The sequence below is a fragment of the Trichoplax adhaerens genome, genomic scaffold (genome assembly GCF_000150275.1).
Source record: "Trichoplax adhaerens TRIADscaffold_1 genomic scaffold, whole genome shotgun sequence".
Classification (NCBI taxonomy): Eukaryota; Metazoa; Placozoa; class Uniplacotomia; order Trichoplacea; family Trichoplacidae; genus Trichoplax; species Trichoplax adhaerens.
The window spans coordinates 9,713,207-9,735,082 of record NW_002060943.1 but is presented as its reverse complement, the minus strand read 5'-3'; the positions used below and the strand labels follow the sequence as shown (position 1 = coordinate 9,735,082).

At 33.4% G+C, this 21,876-nt stretch overlaps 3 protein-coding genes across 3 annotated transcripts; 1 reads left to right on the top strand and 2 right to left on the bottom strand.

Moving 5' to 3' along the window:
• Positions 1-591: 591 nt before the first annotated feature.
• TRIADDRAFT_63545 (uncharacterized protein) lies at positions 592-5,466 on the bottom strand (the record flags this gene model as incomplete). Its single annotated transcript, XM_002108159.1, has 10 exons — positions 592-1,658; positions 1,730-2,014; positions 2,094-2,363; positions 2,433-2,786; positions 2,991-3,118; positions 3,235-3,306; positions 3,513-3,593; positions 3,857-3,937; positions 4,463-4,534; positions 5,282-5,466. The coding sequence occupies 10 exons, from the start codon at positions 5,464-5,466 to the stop codon at positions 796-798; spliced, it is 2,391 nt and encodes a 796-aa protein (XP_002108195.1). The 3' UTR covers positions 592-795.
• Positions 5,467-9,490: 4,024 nt separating this feature from the next.
• TRIADDRAFT_20354 (uncharacterized protein) lies at positions 9,491-13,071 on the top strand (the record flags this gene model as incomplete). The annotated part of the gene is made up of 5 exons (XM_002108891.1): positions 9,491-9,549; positions 10,144-10,204; positions 11,791-11,931; positions 12,154-12,270; positions 12,415-13,071. 5 exons carry the CDS (start codon positions 9,491-9,493, stop codon positions 13,069-13,071), a joined length of 1,035 nt encoding a protein of 344 aa, XP_002108927.1.
• Positions 13,072-15,870: 2,799 nt separating this feature from the next.
• TRIADDRAFT_52419 (uncharacterized protein) lies at positions 15,871-16,989 on the bottom strand (the record flags this gene model as incomplete). Its single annotated transcript, XM_002108158.1, has 2 exons — positions 15,871-16,193; positions 16,968-16,989. 2 exons carry the CDS (start codon positions 16,987-16,989, stop codon positions 15,871-15,873), a joined length of 345 nt encoding a protein of 114 aa, XP_002108194.1.
• Positions 16,990-21,876: the final 4,887 nt, after the last annotated feature.

The window sequence follows — 21,876 nt, the reverse complement described above, 5'->3', positions numbered from 1 at the left end:
ATAATTATAGTTGAAATATTCTGTACTTACGGTACAATATATTAGATCAAAGAGTTAATAATTCCTCAATACTGGTAAAGTAGAAACGTGTTGAGATTGATTAAAAAGGTTTTAACCTATTGTAAGAATTTAACGGGTAGCATTTAAGAAATTTTTATATTGATAATAAATATATAAATTATTAGTAATATTTCTTTTTTTGGAATGTTACAATTTCGAAATTTGGTTTAAAAATGTTTTTGTGTTCTGTTTTATGCACCTCTAATTCCTTTAATTTAGTTAAATCTGATAGTTAATAATGTAGCTTTCAGTAATTTTGGGCACTGTTAAATTAAATGAGTGATTTTACCTGCAATTAATCAGTAACGATGCATGAAGTCAAGATAATAATGTATTTACCTCAATCATTAGATTGGCTAGCCACTCAACTAATCTTTGTATCTTGAAATTTATTAATGTTATAGTTAGCTCGAATAATACGAATATATTTAACAAAAAACTCTAGGCTTAGCATAAAAAATATACAATTCCGTTTACGCTTTCAAAATTAAGCGAACTAGGCGAAAAGTGATCCATATATATTTACAGTACATTTTAATACGATGATTCTATCAAAAACTATTATAAACAATTCTCCTTTTCTGTACTTGAAATCTGTTCTTACTGAAAATAGACATTAATTTCGAATATATATATAAACTTTAAGTAGATAAAACTATTTCTCTAGATATATGGTTTATTTATATACATGATCTAGCGTACTGTTTATCTGATACAAGGCTAAGTTTTCACTTCTTATACTTCAGTTGATGGTATTCCGTCAACGACTTCGGTTATTAGGTTCTGAATAATCTTTAATTTTCCTACGCTGTTGCTTCCGTTTTCGGAACATCTTGCTAGAGCGGATTCAGTCAAAGAGCCAGCGTGCAGTCTACTTTCGGTTAATGATTTCTGACTGAGATCGGTTAGAGACGATTGCATTGAATTTTCTTGACACTCGTCATCACTTTCTTTCAAAGATTCTTTACTCTTTGTAAAGACATGCATATTATCCTTGCTGTTGCCCTGATCTATATCATTCTTGTTATCTGTAGAATGTTCGCTTAACGAAATTTTATCATAAATTGTTACCACCTGCAAAGGTTTAGCTCGTACAATATCCCTAAATTGTGAGTTAGCAGGCATTTGACTATATACGCGATCTTCTACTGACTTTCTAGGCCTACTGGCTATCCATGGCTCTGGTCCGGGCATACTTTGCTCCGGAATAATTATATCTGAACCTGTGGAATTTCTAGTGATATCGTGTAGATTAGATCCTGGAACTCCTTGACTAGCATAGTCGATAATTTCGATGGTGTCATCACTATTTTCGGAAGCGATATGATAACCTGCCGCTGTTATGCAATGTCTTTCGGAGTAATTTGTTTTTCCGGCCGCTGTTTCAAAGTTGTGTTTAGAAATGCTACCGTTACCTATTGTATAGCTGTGTAAGGGCAGAAACGTTGACGATTTACTTGTTTCAATTTCTTTACGGAGCAATCTTACGCGGTAGGATAAAATGAATACCCATAAGAGAGAGGTTCCGAAAACACAGGTGCATGCAGTAATAATGATTGTCAGATATGGGTTTCTCTCACTACCAGGCAAGGAAAAACCTAATGAAATTATTCAGTAAAACGTATTAAATAAATTATATTTTTAATCATTCTGTTATATTATAATATACCATTCGGAAGGAATATTGTCACTCTTGTCGTCCTTTTCACGCTACCGATGGCATTTGTAGCACGACACAAGTATTCGCCATTGTCATCAGGTGTAGCTGATCTTATTATCAGTGTCTGACCCCTGTCGTAATAAGCTGCTCTATCTCTTGTAATAACAGTACCGTTTCTTAACCAAGATATTTTTGGGAATGGACTGCCGGCTACGAAACACTCTAAAATTATAGCTTCATTTACCAGGACATTCGCCATGTATTTTGGTGCTGGTTTAGTGAATATTGGGTTCACTGCAAGTAAAGTGGCAGCTTCACTTTAGATCAAAATTTTCGTAAACGAAATGGTTTCAAATTTCAATGTTTTACTTACTTAGAACTGAGAGACGCAATGATTGAGAAATGGAACCTACAATATTTTCTGCAGTGCAAGTATATTCTCCCATATCAGCTACTGATACATTAACAATTCTTATTCCTTGCACGGTAAACTTCAATCTGTGAGAGAGCGATACTGAAATATTACCATTTTTCGTAAATGTTATGTTAGGATTTGGAAACCCAGATGCTCTACAATTTAAGACTGCATCTTCTCCAATTCGATAAGTGAGATCGGTAAATGTAGATTCGAATTTTGGATATTCTAAGAAATAAAATAATTGAAAGATTTATGATTGGCTCTTTACAAAAACCAAAGCTAACGGGGGTTTACCTGCAAAAATTACCCTTGTTTTTGCAGATGAAATTGATTTTCCAAACTTATTAGTAATAACAAAAAAGTAAAGACCAGTGATATCGTGATTCAATGGCTTTAGTGTTAACTGAGCGGTAAAGTCCTTTAAACTATCTGTATCGGTATCATTTCTACAATGGTTATTGGGCATTTTTGAAAGTATTATCTGGTTGTCGGATGATAAGCGGCTCGAATTTTTCACCCAAAACCATTGGTAAGCGGACAATTGGCCTACTATACGAAAACCAACCATGATTGGAATTTGCTCACCCTTGACAGCTATCGCTTGTGCTGGAGGTTCCGTTAATATTATCGGAATACGTTGTGATTTATCTGGAATGTATATGAAATGTATTGCATTAGATAGGTAGGATAAACACTGAACATTTTTTTTATGTATATTTTTACAAATTTTGGAAAGTAAAAAAATTCGGTCTTAAAGATACGCATTAATTGTAGGAAGTTCCACTAAAGGCTGTAGATTAAGATATTTTTAATTATATTTATCACTGCTATTTTTCCCTAAAGTAGCCTCACCGCATGTAAAGTCTTTGTTACTTAATTTTCCAATATTCCTTCCGCGTAAATTATTTGGATTACGACATACAAGTTGCGAATTTTGTAGGATAATGCGGTCATATGGTCTCAACAGTAGCCATACAATTCTACAATCGCATATTAGCGATGTTGTTGCTATATTACTTGATTTCAATAAGTTTATATTAGTAATTTATGTTAATTTGCGTTCGAGGCACCAGGATAAAGTATGTCATACACTTACATCATCTGCAAACCTAGAGACTCTCCAAAAGAGCCTTTTTCTATAGTTTGGATCGGGTTTCCGTTCAAGTTCCTTTACAAGGAAGTTCAACATGTTAGTATTTTTGTGCAGAATTATTACCATTTTAGAAGCCTGCTTACAGATTGACGAGGGATGAGAGTCCTGAAAATGCTTCATTTCCAATGAATTTAATTTTGTTATCGTTTAATTTTCTGTAGACATTTATATGGAATTGAGTGTCTTTTAGTATCGAAACATTGACTTAAAAAAAATCTTACAAAGTTTCCAATAAGGGCACATGCTCAAATATTCCACCAAGATTATCAGAGTCGAACACTAGATTGTTTTTGCTGATATCCCTTTAATTAAGGTTAGATAATAAAAATTTTGGATTAGTCAGAAACAGTCATCGAATAACAATTAAAATAAAGAATTTATGATTTACGAGCAAACGCGTGACTTACAAATATTTCAGCTTTGACAACTTATTGAAAGCATGTTTATGGATAGTACCAATTGTATTATTTCTTAAATTTCTTTTTCCAAGAAACATTTACAATTAAAAACTTGATAACACATATTCTAAATTAGTCTTATTATTGATGTAACTAAGAAAACTTACAAAATTTTCAGGGATATAAAGCCACTTTTAGCATTTAACATATTTTCATTTATCGCACTTAGATAATTCCCGCTTAAATCACTAAATTTACGAATAAAATTTTTAAGGTCCTTCATTGATTTGATATTAGTCGTTTTTCTAGACCTACATTTGGCTTATCGATTTACAATTTTGAAAGCAGTAGTCATCAATGGAAGCGATTTTGTTTAATTTTAAATCCCTATGTAATAAATAAAATTAGTTCTAGTCCAGCTCAGGGTAAAATATATACGGGTAAATTCGTTTACGTACAGGTTTAATATTGAATTCAAATTAAATAGGTAATTCTTAGAAAACGTTTCCAACCGATTATTACTCAAGGTACTGCAGAAAGTTAAGTAATAGTTAGTTTTACAATTTTAGACAATTTCTTGCAGATAATTTCTAGAACAATAATCGTAGTCTAACAGATTAATCAGCTTTCTTAGTTTGTAAAAGTTTCCGGTCATAAGCTTCTGAATTCGATTATTCCCTATGTTTCTATTAAATGTGTGAATATTTTAACGAAGTAAGTTTTAATTATGGAATCGATCAATAACAAATTAAACTTTTGTTAAGAAGACTCACAAATCTTCTAAAGATGTTACATCATCGAAGACTTGAAAAGGTAAGCTTGTTAATTTGTTCCCTTGCAATTCCCTGTAAGTAAATTATTGATTGTAATGGAAGAGTCTGTCATAAACGAATAGTTAAAAACTTTAACGTACAGTTTCCGTAAGTTTTTTAAGCCTTCGAACGCCAAATTGTCGATATGTGCGATCTTGTTGTTTGCTAAGAGTCTAGCATTAAATATTTTTATCGATTATTTCGCCCTCTTCATTAAGTTACAAATAAGCCAATTATTTTTGAAATATACTGTAACTGATCTAATTAATCTAAACTTACAAAGTTCTTAATGACTTTAAACCGAAGAATGCACTACTTGGCAGGGTGTCTATTTCATTTCCTGATAACATTCTTCAAGAGAAAGTGCAAAATTACTTCGAACATTTTTTTAACAAGAACATTTTAATTTCCGTTTAAACTGCCTGAATTTGGATAGAGAATCTAAGTCTAGCGCCTGGTTTGGGTTTTTTGGTTCAATAGGTAATACATTTGCGTAGAAAAACGAAATTATATGCGAAAATAAATATTCGATTTGGTTTATAAACATATTTGAACTGACATAACTCTTCTATACTATCCGAAATTTCAAAGTTCTGTATTCACAAGGTTCTTGGAAGCGATTTGAATAATATCAGAAGCTCGCATCATCTTACTGTATAGATTAATTCAGACACTTTTTTCTTTAGCTAGTCATCAGTAGTTTTCTTCTCATTTTTGAAAATAGAATTACTATCTCGAATCAAGATTACATCTCTACTTTTTAAAAACATGGTTACTTACAACACAACAGTAGTATTTGGAATGCCATCCGGTATTTTCAATAGTTTAAGATTTCTGCAATCTATTACAGAGATCGTACAAGTGCAGTTACTCACAGGACAAGCCTTAGTTAAGAATACCAAAGTGAAGAGGGCGATGAAGCAAGTAAATGCCAAATTAGTAGATGAAAATGTTTTTAAAGACATTGTTTTTCCTCAGTTGCTGACATACTTTATTAGGAGAAAGCTGTATTTTACATTTATTTTTTGCTTTTTTATTTTAATTTATCACTTTCAGACCTAGAGATCAATATCGTTGATGCTAAACGAACTGTAAAAAAAACAACTGAACAAGTTCTATTAACCAAATTTCACGGTGTAGATAGTTATTTTCAACTTTTTAGTAATTCAAGTATGGATTAGGACTTTGAAATATAATGGAAAGTTTCGGTACGATTTATGATAAAAAAATACATGATCGGTAACTACCGTAAGGATCTTTTAGAATCGCGTCGGAGATTTCTAAAGGATAACGTTAACGCCCACCTCCATTATGGCGTAGAGGACAACGACCAACCAGAATTTACTTATGGCATCATTTATTTTTTCAAATGTGATGATTGGATAATTTAACAAGTAATTACAAATTACAAAGCGATAATGTCAGTGATTGATAGTTTCATTGTTTACGCATAAGGCACTACAAAGTTCTATTATGTTGTACAACATGGACGTAAATGACCGCTATCTTCCGAGGAGTATTATTTAATTAATCCATTAAACTCTCCATATATTTGAGATTATTTGTAAATAAGCTGGATAAATTACATAGATAGGGTAGGGATAATTACAATAAGCGACTTACTCTGTCGCAAAACCAGTTGATCCATGGATATTTAAGTAAATAATAAACTACATCATACATAAAATTATAAGGACTTCCTTATAAGAAAATGAACGATTTTTGTTCAGATTTATTCGTAAACTCATTTTCATAGTTTTAATTTAACAAACGATATATATTAAGAATTTGATTTGCCATTTCCATTTTAATTTTTAGATCGTAATCACTACTATGTCCTCTGATATCACAGGCAGTACTCTAGAGGTACGGTATATATTACAATTATCCTCATTTGTAAATTTGTACAATACGTTCCTGATTGACTTGATCTTACACCTGAAACGGGGTAAAGAATAAATTCTTAACAGCATCAGTTTAACTACTTTCAAATGCTGTACACTTTATTTAAATGGCTTTGTTTTTACGTAACAAAGATGTGCATTTTCTCTTTAAAAATACTTCTCTAAAATACTTGAATAAAAGTTAACGATAGGATAAGAATCCTAAGCCTTAATGTTAGTATGAGACTTTCAAAATATGACTTGATTATAATTATTCAAGGGACCTTTATTCTATGCAACGGGCATTAAACTTTCGAAAAGAGTTAACTTAACGTCTTAATGCGCTGGAGAAGAATTGACTTATTATTCAGATTTGGTTAAAAGCGCGTATTATGTTATTTTGTGTAAATCGAATTTTTAACTAGTCCGTGCCTTAACTGGCCAATCCCATAAGTGAGGGAAAGGAACATTGGTGCATATTTAGTATTGCTCTCAAACGCTTTCCATGACTGTAGACATTACAAAAACATGATTTGTTAAGCTTACGAATTAACTGTTCGCTTGTACAGTATCACAGGTATCACAGCACATCTCTAATGTAATGCGCGAAAATTATGTGGCATAGTAATAATTATAATTATTTAGATTCTGAATTTTCATTAGATTTTGTCAATTCGGAATAGATTGAATTACTATTTTAAAAGGGAGCCATGTGGTCTAAGCCGGATAAAAACCAGAGTAAAGGATTGCCGTAATATTATCAGTGATCTTAGACTAAACTTTGTATACATCGTCGTATGACTATGAATATGAAATCACAACTTACTAGTTTTAATCTTTTATACTTGTAACGTGCGCATCTACTGATAAAAATTATATAAAATTAGATCGACTGGAGATCGATAATTAATCATTATCCCATTCTGATAATATTTAAGTACATTGCCTGAATGAATTAGCAACGCCTTGATAACAAGCGTAATAAAAAGAATTTTAATTATTATACTATACTGTATATATATAAATTTCAACACAGCATTGATATTTAATGTTCAATATTTATCAGCCACTTTTGAAACCTATATCGATTAAAAATTACAATGCTTGTTAAGCGTCGATCTTCATTACTATAAATGGAACTAAGGATTGCTGTAACATGTAATATCTTTATGTAGGTTTATTTATATTAATCTAGGTGATTTATTCGATTGCAAAGGCTATTAAATTTCAACTGTTGATCATTTACTTTCAACGCCAGATAGTAAAATCTATAAATTTTTCAGACCTTATTTACGATTAGTTAACGTCACAAAGTTTTTTTTGGCATTTAAGACTTGAAAAAGCTTCCAATAATAAAGGATTGCGGATATAAAATTTTATCTATATCAGCTGTATTTTATGTGCTATGGATAGAATTTCACTTGTTTTACTGTAGATAGTCTAATATAGTATGGCATATTTTTTTATCCTACTTTTTAATCGCAAATTTATTCGTCGCCTACTAGGAAGCAGACAGGAAGGCAGCGAAAAGATAAAAAGTAAAATTTTGTAGATTAACTTTATTATTGTTTATACATAGTGTATATCTATAATTAGTTGACCTCTTTTGCGTATGTTACTGAAAAAGGGTCAGGTTGTATTGTTTATAAATAACGAGGTTGCAATTACTTTTTATTCTTAATCATTTTAAGTCCGATCCGCGGTGAGAACCCAAATTATAGTACAGTACTGTAAAGCTATGAGCCATAAATGTGCACTAGTGGTTTCTTATGTATGTTATTGACGTACTGTAACTGTACATTACCACTCAGTGTACAGCACTGTACTGTACAGTTTACGTACGTACTACCACTCTATTAGTACCAGGGATGTACAAAGTCAACCCAAAACCCGACTCGAAGGCTGGATTCGGGTTAAAAATTTCTGTGGTGATACAGTGTTTGTGTAGCGATTGCACTTATTTCGGGTTAGAAAATCAACAATTTGCTCGGGTTGTATCGTGTTCGGGTTCATTTTTTACTCCACTGCACAACACTGTACTGTACTGTACTGTACTGTACAGTACTCACTCTGCTCGAAGCGACAAGTCGTTACAGTACTGAACAATGCAGTAGTACATACAGTACAGTACTGTGGTAAGGTAGAGTACACTGTACTGTACAGTACAGTACAATGTAAAGTACACTACTGTACAGTACTGTACACGTTTATGAGATCAGCGCATCTACAGTACTGTATGGTAGACTATACCAGAGACTACTACTCGCTCGAGTAGCCTCTGACTATACAGTACAGTACAGTATACTGTATGTACACTTGTACAGTACTGTACCTTTAACTGCTTTAAGTCATCGTCACAGACTGCCGCACACGGTACAGTACAGCTTCCCGACACTAGTACTGTAGAGTACATACTGTACGTACAATTGCACATACTGTACTGTACAGTACAGTAGTATTAAATTTTATTTTTGGAGTGTTTTATTTATTTATTTTTTTAGATTTTAGGTTTAGACTAATTTCGACGACACGGCAGCAGTAGGCAGAGTTTATGCATGGTTATACTGTATACTGTACATATAAATAAGTGAAGCATTTTCTTCTTCAGTACCGAGCATTCTATAAGCTCCGAATGCTCGTATTGAATCGAGAATCCAATGTAAATCGTCGTACTGGCTCAAGCTCATTACGTTGTCTAGTTATGTGCTTTAAATCCAGGAGCGTGCTAAGCATTTAGTATGGCATCGAACGAAAATACGCACTATTGCACAGTAAACACGATCCGCCGGCAATGTGCACGGTACTGTACTGTACTGTACAGTGTACAGTAGAGACCCTTATTAGAGAGTATTGTCCTGTACTGTACAGTACGGTACAGTACCTCAATGTCAAGAGTGTGACAATCGAGTACAGTACCGTACTGTACATTACAGTACAGTTCGGTATACAGTACTGTACTGTAGTAAACTTTATGAAGTTTTTTCGAAGTCTCTGCCACTGACCGTGCACTCCTTTCTTTTTGGATAGTTGATACAGAGGTGCAGTTGTTGAATTTAGTTATTTTATATTGTATTAAAGAACAAGCTACCGCTCGTATGAAACCAAGATGTCTGAAAGTTTGCGCTCTAGGTCTCTTAAAATAGCCACTGTTGTATCCGCCTACTGGTAAACCTCTACTAACATAGTATAATTAATAAGAATAATAAAATAAGTAATATTGAGAATTTATTCTTGATACTTTTCTAGCGGATTTTTACTGAGCTTCCGATAGCGTACCTTTGAAGTGTTAGTCTGTTGTAGTCTCCAAAATTAACAGATTGATTGCACTAACTTAAGATGAAATTGAAGTTATACAAATGTGTGCAGACTAGATACTACGCATTAAAACCGATTTGGGGGGTATTTTAAGAACGAAAAAGCGTGTACTGTACTGCACTATACGTATATACGCGTATGCTGGTATAATCATTAGTTACATTTCATTAGTATTGCAATAGTATTTATTTATTACTCCTGAGATTTGAAGATTTCTTATTTGAGCTGAGGGCGACGCCGTTCACTGTGTTTGTTGGTACTATATATACATGCGCTGGATACAGTAATAATTTAATTAATTAATGGATATTTGTATTGTGCCATTAGCATTTGCCATTAACTAGATGAATTAAAATTTCAACCTAAATTTTCGTTATGAATTTACAGCCCTGATCCCAAGCATGTCTAATGATTTTAATATTGCTACTTTTTACTGATTTGCAGGTTTATTTCAATTTCTATGGTATTTGTCAACAAATATTTATTAAGCAGCAACGATCTCAAGGTATCTCGTATAATCATATATCTTAAAATTCTACTGACCGTACTTTTCTTGAAGGCGCATTGGCTGATCTTTTTGGTTTTACTCTAGCACCTGATATAATTTATCATGTACAATATGTAGCTAATCGGATTATTGACAGCGGTTGCTGCCATAGAGGTAAAAGAGTACTTTTTCTTGTATTACCTCTGTGGTCGCTGCTTACTCTCAACTGTCGTAGTACATTATTTATTATAACCTCTTGCCAAGATTGCATATATGTTAGCACAGTATATTGCAATATAGTATGTCACGATGTACAGTACTGTACTTAGAAATCTTAACTTAATATACAAGTTGTACAGAAATATTCGTAAGACTTCGCTTATTTGTTTACTGACTTCAGTAAAAAATTTAGAATGTTGTATCAGTTTAGTCGAATATCTCTACCCTGCTCGTGATACTTTGCTTACTTGTTTAGTATGCAGCGATTAAATACTTAACACTAGTTCACGAAACTAAAAGAATATTTACGGTCTAGTCAGTTGATTAGGACTAATTTAGGAGTACAGTTCAGTACAGTATAGCCTCACATCTTATCTAGTGTTGTAAGGATATATGACTTGCTCTATACAGTATGGCCATAGTAGCAGTAAAGTCGAAATTTTGCCCTCTAGTCTTTTATCATAATCGTTTTATTCCTATATTTTCTTATAAAATGCTGCACTTGTTATGAACTCAACCTGTTTGCAACTTACTGCATTCAGGTTGCTCACGTCCCGATGTTGCCGCAACTCTAACAGAGAACACGGCTGTAACTTAAATTGAGTGTATGATGTCCTTGTACAATACCTATGGCTTTCTGATAAATATTGGCCAATCATTTATTCTTTCAATGTTAATTTAACAGTAATACACTGGAAAAGCACTGCATGATAGTAGTAATACTGTGAAGTTCGTATTGCAGCAAATGAGTGCATCAATCTGCATCTGTAGATATATATAGTTGGATGCACATCGTGAATTGCAGTACCGATAACAGTTGTTAGTGAGTATACCGATGACGAAATTATAGATTCATGTAAATGAACTCACAGAATTTAGTATCCGTGATTGGTTAGTGTATTGCACTGTAAATGTAATCATAAAAATAAAGAGTCACGATTTTTTAAAGGCTGTTTTCCTCATATTTCTAATTTGCTGTACTGTACTTCAGAGCTAAATTGTACAGCTTTTGATGCTGACCGGACTTAGCCTTGCTTGATGCAGTCTTTTAATATACGTTGCGTGAAGATTGTTGGTTAATTGATTTAATCCAATTTAACTATCGTACGTTCAATTATGTGAAAGACCTTGGAGTAATAAATAATTAGGCTGTTAGGTTGTATTAGGCCTATCTTTTACTTTCATTCTCTCAAATATTTACTGGCTACTCATATACTGTTAAATTCATAGCATTTAATGAAAATGTGGGTGGTGTATTTTAGAGGATTTCTATACTGCGATGTGATAGTTGTAATCGATAACAAAGGCTGTCAATATTATTCTATTTATACTTTTTTTTTCAAAATCGATGTATTGTTAACTTTGGATTAATCCTACGGTTTCAGTTAAACGCTCCTATTTTTGTAACATGGTTCCAATGTATTGTCGCTGTAATGATTTGCTTTGGTCTTGGCTTGATTGGAAATAAATTTCGCGGAATTGAAGAGTTTCCTGCCTTTGAGATCGATGTCAAAATTGCGAGAGAAGTAAGCGACATAAAAAATAACTGTAGCGTAGTATACAACACGCTATGTGAAGGTTATAATGAAATTAGATGCAATTACGCAATCGGAGAAAAAATCATTTACATATGCATCGTTTCGTTAAGCGTTGGAGATTAGTTAATTGAGATTATACTTGTCTAGTCGGACATGAAGTGTAACTTGTAATAGTTAACTAATTAGTATAACCTTATGGGTACTATTTAGGTTCTTCCCTTATCAACCGTTTTTGTCGGAATGATAATGTTCAATAATTTGTGCCTGAAGTACGTTGGCGTAGCGTTTTATAATGTTGGAAGATCCCTAACAACCGTGTTCAATGTTGTAAGATGTCTAAATCCCTTTATCAGCAGTCATAAAATGGTTTATCGTAGCTCATCACTTTTTCAGACCATACGAAACTTTTAGTATTGCAGTTCATTTTTTAAGATCTAGTCGCCTAAGAATTCCTTTTATACTTATTTCTAGGTATTAACTTACATTATCCTAAAGCAAAAGACGTCTTTATATGCCATTTTGGCTTGCTTGATGATCGTTATTGGCTTTATTGTGGGTGTCGAGCAAGAGGAAGGGTCAAAAACTACTAGTAACCTTTTCTTGGGGGTATTTTTTGGCGTGCTGGCTAGTTTATGTGTATCTCTTAATGCAATATATACCAAGAAAGTCCTTCCACATGTTGACGGAAACTTATGGCGTTTAACTTTGTATAATAATTTAAATGCTTCAGTAATATTTATTCCTCTGCTATTACTTAATAATGAATTGGCCACGCTGTTTAGATTCTCAAAAATAGGATCGGTATACTTCTGGTTTATTCTAATTATCAGTGGTCTTTTTGGAGTCGCTATAGGTTTCATTTCCGGTTTACAAATCAAGATTACGAGCCCTCTAACTCATAATATAAGTGGCACCGCAAAGGCCTGTGTTCAGACAGTTATTGCTGTTTCTGTAACTGGCGATATAAAAACTACGTTGTGGTGGTTTAGTAACATGTTAGTATTAGGTGGTTCAGCTGCATATACTTACGTTAAGCATTCCGAAATGAAATTGGAGATGACAGACGCAGATAGTGCAAGACGAATTGTGAAAAGTGACGTGACCGATGAACATTCTATCAACGCGTAGTAAGATCATGTAAAGAAAACTTGGAATACCACATTGTTCTACTGCATTCCAATAACCATTTACTCGTATATGTTGCGGTATTCTGAAAGTGGTATTACAACCTACAGTATTACTGCGTACTGTAGTATTAATTTAAGTTATTACAGGATAACTTAAGTAGTAACAGGAAACTTTGATGACGTACTATTTTTATGCGGCTAATAATTATTGGATTTTCTCCAACACGATTTTAAGCATAGTTTTCTTATTATGGAAATAAGGTTAACCGTTATAATGTACATGTTTAAATGGACCTCTTCTATTTACCGATATCGTTTGTAGAAAATTATATACATACTAAAAAAGATGATATTAGTTGTCCTTGCTAATATTACGAAAGTTTAGCCAAAAATCTTTTTACAAGTGACTAAATCCTGAAATTTGAGAGGACAGTTTCATATAATAAACAATACATCATAACTGTATAATTCGTTTAATAAGGCAAATTAACATCAAGGCATGAAGCACGTAAACGTTGGATTAATTTCAGATATGCTCTGTTACACAAATATATTCATTGTATAATGTTTATCTCGTAGATTCATTTTCTGATTGTCTTTTAATTGACTGAAGTTGTTCTACGTGCGTATTTACTGTGCTTCTCTGGAGCGCAACTGGCTAGGATGCACTTCAACACTTGCACAAGGTCAAGGCATCCGTAGTACTGTATACTTTGATACCTCAAATGACAAAGACACATTTACGATATGTAAAATACATACTTTTAGCATCTCGGATATCTGCCTTTTTCTAGAAGGGAAATTGATAACATGATGTACACCGTATTACAGCATTATTCGGTTTATCTATATTCTGTGGTATAAAAATTATGATTATCAAGATTGCTTTAGTAGCTTATACTTTCACTTGAGGCAATAGCAGTTTTAAAATATAAAAATTACGATTTAGCATATATGTTAAGGAACTACAGTATCTAATTAAGAAGGTACCGGAGCTCTGTATGTTATGCATTCTTAGTGCTAAAGAATTACTTTATCATATATCCTATCCCTAAATCTGTTACCCAGCTGATCAATTACAGTCAGTAATACTGTATAGTTTGCGATCGCAGTAGTGCGCCGGTTACAACGTACTGATAGACGCAATATACTGTAGAGTACTATGGAGACAATATGCCTATTGCAAACGTGCAGTATTATAACACAACAGTTATGAAAATGCTTCTATTGCAAGCACAGCGGTTAATTTAAGATTAAATACCGTATTGAGCGCAGTTAATAAATTCATTTAGAAGTTAACAATTTGAAAAGATTTATAGCTTTCTTAAACAGAATTTTGTTAATACATATGTACTTATATTCAGGAAAAGTGCCGATTACCGTATCCGCTGTGATGGGAATATTGTACAATAGTAGCTGTATGGTAGTAATAGTAGGCTATTAGACTTTTGGGTTGTGAAAATTTAATATGCATACAATGAATACATGGCTAGCTAAGAAGAGGCTCTTTCATGATGCAACTGACACAGAGAAACTACTAATCATAATTTGAATGCTCAATACCGTGCACAGAATCGTATAGTATATCAAATACTACAATAAATTTTATTATTAATTCTCAGGTTCTACAATTCTATGAGGATATCGGTGGATCATACAGTATAAAACTGATAAGACCATAAATTTTAGCTCTGAGTGTGAGGCGTTATCTAAATGCTTGCTTCTTAGATTTTAACTTCAAAGCTGGACCTTTTTAAATCAAATTAATAAACTGTCATTTATTACTACATTATACTGTAATTTCTCATATAACGTACATGAAGTAAGTTGAAAAAATGTATTATGGTACAGTAATTACGATTTCTGCCTACTGCAATCTAGTTTTGATGTAAATGCTGTGCAGAACCTTATTCGGAGGCATATTCTGATTTGATTATACCATCACTTTAGTATTAACAGCAGTGAGATTTCCGCCGACTTTACTGTAATAGCTATACGATATCTAGTTTCTCTACATTCAAGATCGTAACGAGAAAATTTACAGTAAATAAAAAGCTGTTACATACAGATGTAACAAAGCGATTATTTAACTCAATCATAAAATAAATTATTCATAGTTCTCAACACACTAAAGGCTATTGTAAGAAAGTTTAGTAACACACAAGTGACAGCAAATGCTAAATAATATTCTTTGTGCTGAAATTACTGCAATCTATATAAATCGGCGAGTAACTTTAGTTTAGTAACATTCTCGAATAAGTTCAGCAATTTATATATAGTACTGTACATACTCTAATATCTCGGAAAGATAATCGCCGGCTAGGCTATCATTCTTATTTTGTAAATGCCGCGCTAAGTGAGATATTATTGTATGTTGTAGGGAGGAGCAGTACAATAAATTGATTATATTTAAAAGTGTACAAGCGAATTTAGCAAAGTTTCAGCATGTAAAATATTCAAACAACAGTACACTATACCACTATTAAAAATAGAATCTGTGCATAGACGAAATGTTTCTAGAATATGCTCCTCTGGTGAAGTTGCTCCCAATTTTCTGCAATTAAATGACGTACATGATCCGATGGCTTACGTATTAATTTCTACCTTTGGAATTCAGCCGCTTAACAAATAAGATTATACCAAGATTATATAAAGAGTAACATTTTATGCTACCTTTAGCTCTCTATTTTACGCATACTGGACTATCGATACTATGAGAGCTGTAATTCGTATAATTATTTTACATTATATTATGCGGTATCTTTATTAGCCAGCAAGACATTTCACAACTGTTGTGGCATTACTTAACATCATCATTAGCTTTATTGTGTTCCAAGTTGCTTGAATCTGAAGATTCTATGGTGCATTGGCTAAACAATTTGAACTGTTCAATACAATCTGATCCCTTTGGATCTGCTTCACTGTAGAAGAAACATGTAAAAGCACTCTTGAATGTTTCAGCACATGGACCATCAGCCATTCCATTTAGGCATGGACAATCCCAATTGATGTCACCTTCTGGCGTAATAATTCCATCAATATCTTCAGTATCAGGAGAAACTTTCTCTATTTGGCTGGGTGACGTTAGCTCCTCAGTAGTAGTAAATATTATATAGTCTTTCTCTTAAAGCAAAGTATGTAAATAGAATAAACGATACTTCAATACCGAGGACTTAGTCACAGAACTAAAGTCATATTAATAAATAATACGTTGTTACCATTAAGACAAGCATGCTCCAATACGCGTGTATTTGCTACAATGTACATAATTTCATTCGCTTTTGATTTTTATGACTATCAAATTGGCATAAGCCTTTAGTAAATTCTAAGTAATGCTATTATTAATTAATCATAATTATATATTTATAAGAGGGACACTGTAAGAATTATATCCAATAAGTTGCAAACCGTACTTTTATGCGTACATAAATATAATGTTTAGAATATTATTACTTTTATACTGGTATACACACTGTAAAATACGAGTACCGTATCATTAATATGCGTACTGTACTGCGCCGCATTGATGTGGTCAGCCAAAAATGCATAATTAAGTTATTATACAGGTAAGAAAGGTAATGGTATAATTCTAAGAGTTGAATTATAATTTAATTTAATTTAAAGTAAGAGAACTTAATCACGTAGATGCTATCTAAAGCAAATTGATTCAATGTAACTGCCCTAAATATTGCAGCAGTGGTCTGCACAGACGCTGGACTGAACAGCAGCAGGTGTGCACGCGCTTGCTAACTGCAAATGGTGATTCAGATTACTACTCGTAAAACCGTAAAAGTTTACATTAAAACGCAGTATAAACATAGCCATGATTTAGATTTCATTCATAAAAGCTACTTGTCAAGATAATTTCTAAGAAGAAAAGAAATCAGTGTGAAATACCTTCTTTTCTGCAGTACGACATCGTCCAAAATGAACAAAATAAAGGAACGACTTACATTCAGAATTACTGTAAAATGAATAAAAACTAAACTAAAAACTAAATATGAGTACAGTACTATCAACTGTACAGTACAGTACAGCACAGTACAGTACAGTACCGTACACCGTTAAAATCATTATCGATGCGACAGGACATGGTACAGTACAGTACAGTACATCATTTTTAAAGCGCGGAACACAGTAACTGTACTGTACTGTAGAGTGGTAGTGGACCACTACTGTATCGTGCTGTACTGTACAGTGTACAGTATGCTTCTACGCTGTAGCGTCTACGGTGATGTACAGTACAGTACAGTACATTATAGTAGGGTAGACTGTACAGTACTGTACAGTACAGTACAGTAGAATATTTACCGTAGTACAGTACAGTACTGTACAGTACAGTACAGTACTACAATTTCTGAATCTCCTGACTGATCAAAGATTCACACTGCAGTAATAATAATTTAATAATTTTCCAGTTAATTTTAATTTTACGGTTAATCCATTCTTGATTTTGACACCCATACTGTACAGTATATCCAGGGTAGTTTGATAAACTACAACCTTCTTCAGCTTTACTGTTATTTGAATTCGTTTGGCTTCTGGTACTGCGGATGCGATTAACTTAAAAAGAGTTTCATCTAATGTAATACGTACAAATCGTAATTTATATTTTCAGGGTACCCATCATGCCATTTAATTTCGCCACTCTGGAATAGCCAGTAGGCATCAAGTGCCTTCCTTGTCTGGTTGATACTGTACTATAGCGGATATAGCGGATACCTCGCCTGCTCTTATCGTAACTACTATACGTTAATGATATCAAGAAGATGAATAACGATCTCAACCGAATTATCTATAGAATTTCTATTTCTCTAATCATTTGTACGACATTGGTATTTGAAGCTTACGCCTCTAGTGGTAAGTACTGTACCGTGAATGCACTACATTAGACGGTATACTCGTACACTAGTGCTATACGAGATAGTATTACAAATAAAGAATATAAAAATTATCAAATAAAGTAAAATTAATTAATATCCCCTATCTTATTTGTAACATACAAATCATCGATACAAATTATGACATAGTTTAGTTCTTTTAAAGCAACTCATTTAATAATTGTACTGGATTGTAATTACGGTTACTGTAATAAAAGTGAACACCAGTGAAATGGAATTGGTATTAAAGTACGTATGTTTATTAACAATGTTTATACAAATTGTTTGAAAAATTTCGCAAGTTTGATGCTTGGATCGACGACTGTTCTGTACCATTCTGTGTATCTGCGTGAAATAGTGGGATTGATTAGAGTTATGATCATGGAATATATAACATATACTGTATACTACAAATCTACCATCATGCAGTTAGTACTGCTATCACTTCCAGCAATCTTAATCTTATGAATCTTATGAAAATCCCGAATTTGAAGAGTTACTTTACTGTCATACCACGGTAACAATACGATTGCACACTGTACAGTACTGTATTAAATGGGGCACGACATTTAGCTGGTTCTACCGAGCGCTTCACACGCAAAAATTATATTTGTTGAATTGTTGTATGCGTTTCAACGATTCGTAACAAGCACCAAGAACTACCGTACTAAAGGTAAAGCTCTAATAATACCCTCACTGTTACCCTATCGTAAGGGCAGTATACCGACTCTGACGGTACAGGATTCTGAATATTATTCGATTCTATGCTATGATACCGTAATTACTCTCAGACTAAACAATGGACCTACAGACCTCGAGTATGTAATATAGTGGAGTATAAACTTCGAAAATATTGATACTGAATGATGTAATTCTTGATATAGTACCCTAATCACTCTCAGAGTAATAATACGATTCACAATTGGACTTACAGTACTACCAATATCATGGAGTATGTAATAAAATACAACATAAGCTTTGAAAGTATTGATGCTAAGTGCTGCACTTATTATATGCGTACATCGTAGCTACTGTACAAATGTGCGGGATTTTAACTGTAATTGCAACTTCGGTTATTACTAATATCAATAATTTTAATGTTTATAACATTGTAAAATTGCTAATTTACTAGTTATGAGGCCCTTCATTAGGGGTCCAAGAGAGGTTATCGTGGCTATGTCACCTACTTTCATATGCGAATTCGAAGCCTTCACGAATGTAACTAGGGTTGACTGGTACCAAGGACTCACTAACATAGCATCGGCGTATATTCACGAAGGGAAAACTATATCTGGCGATCGTTATGCTGTTAGACTAGTGCAAAATGGAGTTCATCTAACAATCGAAAGAATTACAGCTAGTGACGAAAATCGCCTAGAATGTTATGTCTCATATGAAGTATATGAAAAAGACGCCTCAAACAGCAATAGAACTATCATTAATGTAAAGCAGTCTCTGCCAGCCAGCTGGACATATCGCTTACAAGGTCTGCTCGGCAAATGCTTAATGCTTAATGCTTAATTTATGATAGTACTATTCAAGCCACACCCTTATACAGTATGCATTAATAGATAAATTTGAGTAAGATTGATGGTCTTGTCAATTGCTTTGTTTTTTAGATAAATCTGATGCACCCGTACGCATTCAAGTGAGGGACATTCAAGAACGTCAAGTCTCGCTTTATTGGGAACTACCTGAAAATAAGGGCAATTCTAGGATTGAAAAATATGAAGTTGCAATATTCAACTCTTCATTATATGAAATTGGCAATGTTATAAATCACTGTGCTTCTGAGCAATATTGCGTCAGAGCTGTGGTCACTGGTCTTTCTCCAAATTTTGCTTACATTTTTAAAGTCAGGATTTTTAACAATATTCTATGGAGTGCCTACAGCAATTCCACCCGGATAGTAACTACAAAATATGACGGTAATAACAAATATATACGTTATGGAGGGTACTAATATACTATCAACGTTAACGTTACTATAATCGTCGATTTAAAATTTCTTTAAGGTCCAAGCAAACCTACACAGCTTCGTGTACTAGTCGTCAACGTGTCAAAGTTAGCTTCTGACAGTATTCCTTACATGCTGAACTTAACGTGGAAGCAACCAAGGGAAACTTATGGTGCATCAATCGGCGGTTATGAAGTCAGTTAAATTTTAAAATTATGTCTAATTTACATAGAAGAAAAACATAGACCTTTCAAATATCTTGTAGGAAATAGCTTATATGCGCTCACAAATTTGTCTCCTTCATCTGATTCAGGTTTTTTATAAGAGCAACTTGGGTGAAAGCAGTAATTGGACTCAACAAAATTATTTCAATTTAAATCAGTACATTGATCCAGGTGAACTTTACATAATTCGAGTAAGGGCCAGATCTTATGCAGACAATAATATGTATAATGGTTTGAATGCTTCGCTGGATTATTATCCCCCTGAGATAGGTTCATTGCTAAATACACGAATGTATACATACAGTATTTTAAGTTCTTGCAATTTTGAATTTCTTTCCTTAATTGTGTATTGTTGCTAAACTCTTAATCTCGCACAGCGCCGTACCCACCGATATCTGTGAAAAGTATAACATTATCGCCCTCGTCGATTCAAGTACTTTGGACGCCTGCCAAGTGGATTGCTAAGCCAAAATTATCTTACTATATTATAAGATATGAAAGCTTTAACAACCATAGTACCGATCAACATAACCACGATGGTTCGAGCGATGAACTAGATGATCATTTTCTTAGTGGCGACGTTAGGGAAGTAAAAACTGAAAATGGTGCACAATCCTCATTTATTATTTCTGGACTACTACCATTTCGAAACTATGGAATTAGTGTCTCTGCGGTAAATAAACTGGATAATAAAACGGAAATGAAGGGACAATTTTCCCGTTATATCGAAAACAGAACATCTAAATTAGGTGAAAAGCTTATATTTGAGGAATTATAACTTGAAGAAGTTGTAAAAATGTAACTATCTTGATTACGTATAATTTAGCACCCGCTTACGTATGTAGGCCTGTTCTCGACCCATATAATTACGAGGCGTTGGTTAAATTTTCTCCTGCTCCGGAAGTTAATGGAACGATTGAGTAAGTTAAATTTATTATGCGGCCCTAATGTAAATACTTGTGTGAGTAAGGCAAATTTTGCAATATTTTTTAGCCGTTATGAGGTAGTACTGATTCAGTTAAAGGATGAGAAGGATGAATATATACAGCAGAATACTCCGGAAGAAGTATACTCGAGCATTAATCATAGAGATAATAGATCATCAATTCGTCAGCAATTACATGTTGCATTTATAGGGCTTAGTATTGGCGAAAAACAAATTAATATGGTTAGAGCAACTCACTCGTCAGAAAACGATTTTGGATGTCAGACAGATAGTCAAAAGTCCTTTCGTGAATTTTTATCTTCTGGAGAAATCGAACAAGGGAAATATTATGCGGCTCTCGTAGTAGCTTATGTAGTTACTGTTATTGATGGTGTAAAGCAGGTAATTCCACAGTAACAAAATCTTATCTAGTAAAAGTTTGTCTTTTTATAGCAATTCGTTCTCTGTTATCGATTGAAAAATTCTCTTTTATTTGCTTTATTTATTCTTCAGAATCGGTATACTATCAGCAATTTTTCTACAGTTTTGCGAATTGCAGATCGAAATGATATTGCTGTTCTGATGTACACCGCAGTTTCAGTTTCAGCTCTCATTGCGATATCGTTGTTGATTTTCAGCTTACACTTATACAGGTTTGTTAGTTATCATGTGATAATTCCATGTTTTGACATAACGTTTGACTCTATGATATTCAGGAAGAAAACATCGAAGGAATTGCTAATAACAAATTCGCGAGAATCTCTCGACATAGGGATCGGAAATGATCTACAATCAATTAGAGCAAAAGGTACGCATTTCA